This window comes from Oculina patagonica, chromosome 10 (genome assembly GCF_052425735.1).
Source record: "Oculina patagonica isolate OP01 chromosome 10, crgOcupat, whole genome shotgun sequence".
In the NCBI taxonomy this organism is placed as follows: Eukaryota; Metazoa; Cnidaria; class Anthozoa; order Scleractinia; family Oculinidae; genus Oculina; species Oculina patagonica.
The window spans coordinates 12,102,159-12,108,934 of NC_135767.1; the positions used below are offsets into that span (position 1 = coordinate 12,102,159).

The window sequence follows — 6,776 nt, forward strand, 5'->3', positions numbered from 1 at the left end:
ATGTAGATTAAAGCCTATTTTTTACTCCAGATCCAGCAAAACCGGAAAGTTTGAGACTTAAAATCTACAGTTTTGGTCTTTTGGAAATCCTGCCAACACGTGGATTTATCCTGATTTTCACTCCAGGTCCAAAAGAATGGAATAAGAAAGTCCAACATGAGCCACTGAAAATGACAATTTTTGTCTCCTGTGTTGAAGTAACACTACGTAGATTAAACCTTATTTTTACTGCAGATCCAAGGGAACCGACCAGTTTGAGACATAAAATCTACAGTTTGGGTCTATTTGGATATCAGCCATCACGCGGATTCATCCCAATTTTTAATCCAGTTCCAAAAGAATCGAATAGGAAAGAGCTAACTGTGCACTAAAAACGACAATTTTGGTCCTTGTGTTGAAATACCACCACGTAGATAAAAGCTTATTTTCACTCCAAATCCAGCAGAACCGGCCACTTTGAGACTTGAAATCAACAGTTTAATTTTTTTGAAAAATGTCATCACGTGGATTTATCCTAATTTTCACTCTAGGCCCAAAAGAATGGAATGAGAAAGTCCTGCATGAGCCACTTGAAATTAAAATTGTTGGCCCTTGTGTTGAAAAACAACCACGAAGATTAAAGGTTGCTTTTACTCCAGATCCAGCAAAAATGGCCAGTTTGAAACTTGAAATCCACAGTTTGGGTCTTTTTGGAAATCCGCCATCACGAGGATTTATCCTAATTTTCACTTTAGGTCCAAAAGAATCGAATAGAAGAAAGTATTACATGAGCAACTGAAAATGACGACTTGGCCTTTGTGTTGAAATACCACCACGTAGATTAAAGCTTATTTTCACTCCAGATCCAGCAAAACCGGCGAGTCTGAGACTTGAAATCCACAGTTTAGGTATTTTTGGAAGAATGCCATCACATGGATTCATCTTAGTTTTCACTCCGGGTCCAAAAGAATCGAATTAGAAAGCGCTACATGAGCCACTGAAAATTACTATTTTCGGCCACTGTGTTGAAATACCACCATGTAGATTAAAGCCTATTTTTTACTCCAGATCCAGCAAAACCGGAAAGTTTGAGACTTAAAATCTACAGTTTTGGTCTTTTGGAAATCCTGCCAACACGTGGATTCATCCTGATTTTCACTCCAGGTCCAAAAGAATGGAATAAGAAAGTCCAACATGAGCCACTAATAATGACAATTTTTGTCCCTTGTGTTGAAGTAACACTACGTAGATTAAACCTTATTTTTACTGCAGATCCAGGAGAACCGACCAGTTTGAGACATAAAATTTACAGTTTGGGTCTATTTGGATATCAGTTATCACGCGGATTCATCCCAATTTTTAATCCAGTTCCAAAAGAATCGAATAGGAAAGAGCTAACTGTGCACTAAAAACGACAATTTTGGTCCTTGTGTTGAAATACCACCACGTAGATAAAAGCTTATTTTCACTCCAAATCCAGCAGAACCGGCCACTTTGAGACTTGAAATCAACAGTTTAATTTTTTTTGAAAAATGTCATCACGTGGATTTATCCTAATTTTCACTCTAGGCCCAAAAGAATGGAATGAGAAAGTCCTGCATGAGCCACTTGAAATTAAAATTGTTGGCCCTTGTGTTGAAAAACAACCACGAAGATTAAAGGTTGCTTTTACTCCAGATCCAGCAAAAATGGCCAGTTTGAAACTTGAAATCCACAGATTGGGTCTTTTTGGAAATCCGCCATCACGTGGATTTATCCTAATTTTCACTTCAGGTCCAAAAGAATCGAATAGAAGAAAGTATTACATGAGCAACTGAAAATGACGACTTGGCCCTTGTGTTGAAATACCACCACGTAGATTAAAGCTTATTTTCACTCCAGATCCAGCAAAACCGGCGAGTTTGAGACTTGAAATCTACAGTTAAGTTCTTCGTGGAAAAATGCCATCACATGGATTTATTCTTATTTTCACTCCATTTCCAAAAGAATCGAATGAGAAAGTTTCATATGAGCCACTGGAAATGACTTATTCTGGACCCTTGTGTAGAAAAACCACCACGAAGATTAAAGCTTATCTTCACTCCAGATCCACATGAGCCACTGAAAATGACGATTTTGGGTTCTTGTGTTGAAATACTACCACATAGATTAAAGCTTATTTTCACTCCAGATCCAGTAAACCCTGTTTGCGTTTTGCCTGTTTGCCTGGTTGCGTTATGCCTATTTTCGTGATGCCGTTTTGCCTGTTTGTGTTATGGCTATTTGCAAAATTGGCCTGTTGCCATTCTACTCTGGATTGATGTATTCATGATTTCCATGTTTTTATTTCAACTACTCAGTATTGAATTTTGTCATAGATATACCTCCATAAATCTGAAGATAGCAAGGTTTAATCTGATTTGTAATTCATAAACCTATTAAAATCACGTTGTTGTAAATTATCGCTTATACCGCGCCAAAAAGAGTCAAGTTTTTGCGAAATGAACAAAACTTCCCGACTTAAAACTGCTTTTTAACACTTGATACCTTTTTTCGTCATTGCACATAGTGAAACCTTTTATATATCGAAAAAAAAATCATTTCATGGGCAGTTAAACCATTGTTAAACTTACAAAGTTGTTTGATGCAGTTTTTTTTTTTAAATTATTTTGATGCACGTGCAGTCAGATTATTAATGCCCACGTCAAAGCTATTAAACTTCTTCTTCTTTGGCAAACATTGAATGATTTTCTGTCAAAGTTGTCGTTTGCATTGTCCCTTAAAAGCTTGACGTGTACGAATGATTTCATACTTTAAAAGGGAAAGCAGGAATTTAAACAGAAGATATCTCGTAGAGGCGGTAACTCTTTTTGAGTACTAGCTTATTAATCTTCTGTGTATCCATTTAAATGTTGCCTCTGTTTAAATACGAAAATGGAATTATGACCAATTTTCTCTCTTGCTTAAACTGTCGTTTTAAAACACGATGTGTTTGACACTTTTTACTTCGAAGGGTGATCAACAGTCTGGCATGAAGTAACTTACCCCGCCTCTTATACTGAATGCCATCAATTTCCATGTCTAATTTTACGTTTCATTACTCAAGGCAAATATGAAGATATCAGACTTGACAATGGAAAACTTTTGGTCGCTTCCAATTCTAAATTTAAGGATTTCAACGAACGTTGATTTCGATGTTGCAATTGGTGTCCTACTACGCAGTCAAACTCGTAGTCAAATTACGCAAAACTACGTAAAAACGCAAAACTACGTAGTCAAAGTACGCGTTTAATCGCTCTCGTGGCTTCGCCGCTCGTTCGTGTGATCGTTGGCCTGTGGTGAGCCTGCTCGCAGGCTAACATTTAGCTTGACAATAGAAAAGTGTTTACCACCTTCGATTCTGAATTCAATTTTCAAACGTTGGCCTCAATGTTGCAATTGGTACTTCCCGCTACAAAATTAAACCGTTGTTTTTTAATGTTCAATAGCACGGAAATGTTTTCTTGAGTGGTTAAATTGTTACATTGCGAAACCTACCAGTTTTTTCGACGTTTTTGCTTGTTTACAAGCTAAAAACGTAGAATAGGGGTTAGTGGACAAAATTTGGAACCACATATTTGTAAACTCTCAAGGGACTTTTTTAATTTCTCAAGGGACTGTTTTAATTTCTCAAGGGATTACTTTCCGCTGTGGGTGATCACTTGCGATCTCGTGAAAAAAAACGTGACTTGTCACATTTACAAACGTTATATAACAATTTTAAAAGTGACATGTCAGCTTTCTTATCTCAACGCACGTGTGTCTAAAAGGCGATCTATAAAAAGCGTCGCACAAACAATGGATTGCGTAACTAAAACACGAATAAATAATCACTAGCACTTACATTGTTTAAAAATTACAAACGTCAAAAATAAACCATACCAAAAAAAACTCGCTCTTTTCAAAGATATTATTGAAGTTAAAACAAATGCAAGAGATGGGGGCTTCTTTTAGCTTAGGAGCGGTTAAAAATTAGGCCAAATTTGGTCGCTACATGCAAGCGCAACTCTATTTCGTCATCAGCCTAGGTCGTTAGGGACGTGACCTCGCGTTGACAGGGAATGACATCGTATCTACGCAGTTCGAGTGGAATTTCAGTCAAAGACAGCAAAATTCTTTCTTATTTCATCTTCAAATATAATTCGAAAGCATTCACTGTATATATGGCTTTTGTTTAATCCTGGGTCTTGATATCCGACCCTCGCAGAGCCTAGACAAAACGCAGCTTGAGTGTAACGATTTGTTTACGCTGCAATTATATTTTGCTGTTTCATTTGCTAATTTCGCTGCCGTAATCGACTGCCTTGAAAGGTCCTTGCAATTTTAAAGTATAGAATTGTCAGATCTCGGTGAAATTTGCACTGTTTATTTGTGTAATGTTAAGGAATATGTGTATAAATACCCGGCGCGGACGAGCCATTTTTGACAAAATTATATGGCTGCATTTCCTCCGCGAAGATAGGAAATTGTTAAACTAAACTACAAAGAAACTGTAATGATAAGTTCGAAGAACAATGCACAGGATAAACCTTCGACTCGTACTTCATGCAAAAACGTCGATATCTCGAAGAGACTTTGATTTTTTTTAATCAAGGGTAAAGTGCGTTCTGTTTTCCCTAAAAGCCTCGGTGACGACACTAGTCACTGTTTGTTTTCTTTAATGTGTCATTAAATTTACATGCCCACTTTTTCTTCCGTGGTACATATATAACTGACAAATTCACAGTCGGTGACAAACCATTCTCAGCGATACGCCGTTCACAATTGACGATAAACTCTACCAAGACTATGGACGCTGACCAGATGCGAGTTCTCACTTGCACAGGCTATTTTAAAACGTCTGGAAAGTATACGCTGCTTTTTTCTGCCATATCCATTTTCCTCTCCATTGCCACAATTCTTGGGAATGCGTTGATCCTAGTCGCGTTGCGCAAGGAGTCTTCTCTTCATCCACCATCGAAACTTCTGTACAGCTGCCTCGCAATCACTGATCTTCTTGTTGGTCTTATCGTGGGGCCAGCCGCTGCTGTTCATTTTATGAATTGGACAATAGACTTAAAAGGTATAGACCTTTGCGTTAACTCTGCAGCCATTGGTGCAGTCAGTTTTACAATTTTGACCTCAGTGTCTTTATTAACGTTGACCGCAATAAGTGTGGACAGACTTCTCGCTCTGTTATTAAAGTTAAGATACAGACACGTTGTTACTTCGAGGCGAATACGGGCATTTGTTGTCTGTGCTTGGATTCCCAGCATTGTTTATGCAATAACGTTGTTTTGGGAGTATAGTATCGCGAAAATATATGGGTACACTTTACAGGCACTTTGCATTTTGATCTCAGCTTTTTGCTACTCGAAAATTTTCCTGACACTCCACCGCCACACATCTGAAGTACAAGACCATGTTCACCAAAGACAACCAAATGAACGTTTACCACTGAACATAAGGCGATACAGGAAAACAGTATGTACTGGATTATGGATCTTGATGACATTAGTGGTTTGTTATGTACCATATATTATAGTTACTGCTATATTCACCAGCAATGGGCCCTTTTCGCTTCTTCCAACCCTTTGGGGAATAACAGGAACTCTTGTTATCTTAAATTCATCTTTAAACCCGCTTCTTTATTGCTGGAGGATCCGAGAAGTGAGGCAAGCAGTAAAGATGACAATAAGGGAGATGTTGTGTCTGGCATCAAGGGAGGTGTTGCGGATTAATTAGTTTAACGGGATTCATTTTGTTGCATAGCTTGGGCCTTGCCCACACGAATGCGTTAGTTAACGTGCTTTTCGATGCGTTTTTGCCTAACGTTCAGTTGTAACGATGAACGCTAATCGTTACATTGGAAAGAGATTATTACGAAAACGCTCTAAAAGGCGAAGACTTTTGATTACGAAACTTTTGTAACTTGAAGGCAATATCTTACGCACTTTCGCACGCAATATCGTAGACGCGCTTCGCGATGTCAACAATATCATTTCCTGTAACATCAAAATATTCTTAAATGTCGTGCATTATCTCCAGACTGAGTAAGTGTGCCGCAGCTTTTAGCAGTTGTTGTTGTTGTTTTTCGTTTGTGTAGAGAGGTACGCGTGACCGTTATGCGCGACATGACGATTAACATTGTAAATTTGATATTCTCTAAGGTGGTAAGGTAAGAAAAGAAGCCTTGTTCCACGTCGATCAAGTCGTTCGTTTTCCTTTGTGTCGATAGAGTTATTTGAAAAGATCGCACGCGAAAAGAAAAGAAAAATCGCCCGTTGAAGGCCACGCCGAATCTATTTGTCCGCGTATGTTTAGCTCGCAAAGCGCACGAAATCGACGAATGGCTTGGAACGAGAGACTTGTGTCATGTGTGGCACTTGCATGAAATTAACTGTCTTGCGTTTTGGCGGCGAAAAAGGCTTTCGCGATTAGGTCTCCTGGCAATGAAACGAGCGATTTGGAGCAAGTCAATATGACGATAAGCGTACGCAGTTATCAAAGAAAAGAAGGATCTTGTATCTAAACTTAAGATAAATTCACTCGGTACTTCTTGTTTCTAGAAAGCTTTTTTAAAAAATCAGATGTTCATGGCAATCCTTTAAGAAAGAAAAACGTAATGCCAAGATTTCACAATCTAAACTTGATTTGACAGCTAACATTAAATAGGCAAGAGTTCACTTTGTGTTTTATTCCTTAATTTATAACTGAGCAAGTAACAGGAAACTGCTTATTTAGATACCGTAAAAAACAGAAATGATAAGAAGGAATATGTGTAAAAAGTCAGTAACATG

At 38.1% G+C, this 6,776-nt stretch overlaps 1 protein-coding gene across 1 annotated transcript; it reads left to right on the top strand.

Moving 5' to 3' along the window:
• Window positions 1-4,785: 4,785 nt before the first annotated feature.
• On the top strand, window positions 4,786-6,550 carry LOC144628529 (beta-3 adrenergic receptor-like). Its single transcript, XM_078486646.1, has one exon. It carries the CDS (start codon window positions 4,786-4,788, stop codon window positions 5,719-5,721), a length of 936 nt encoding a protein of 311 aa, XP_078342772.1. The 3' UTR covers window positions 5,722-6,550.
• The last annotated feature ends 226 nt before the right edge of the window (window positions 6,551-6,776 follow it).

Excerpts from the sequence above, each read along its gene's own strand:
- LOC144628529 (XM_078486646.1), top strand. The coding sequence starts at position 4,786 with ATGGACGCTGACCAGATGCGAGTTCTCACTTGCACAGGCTATTTTAAA.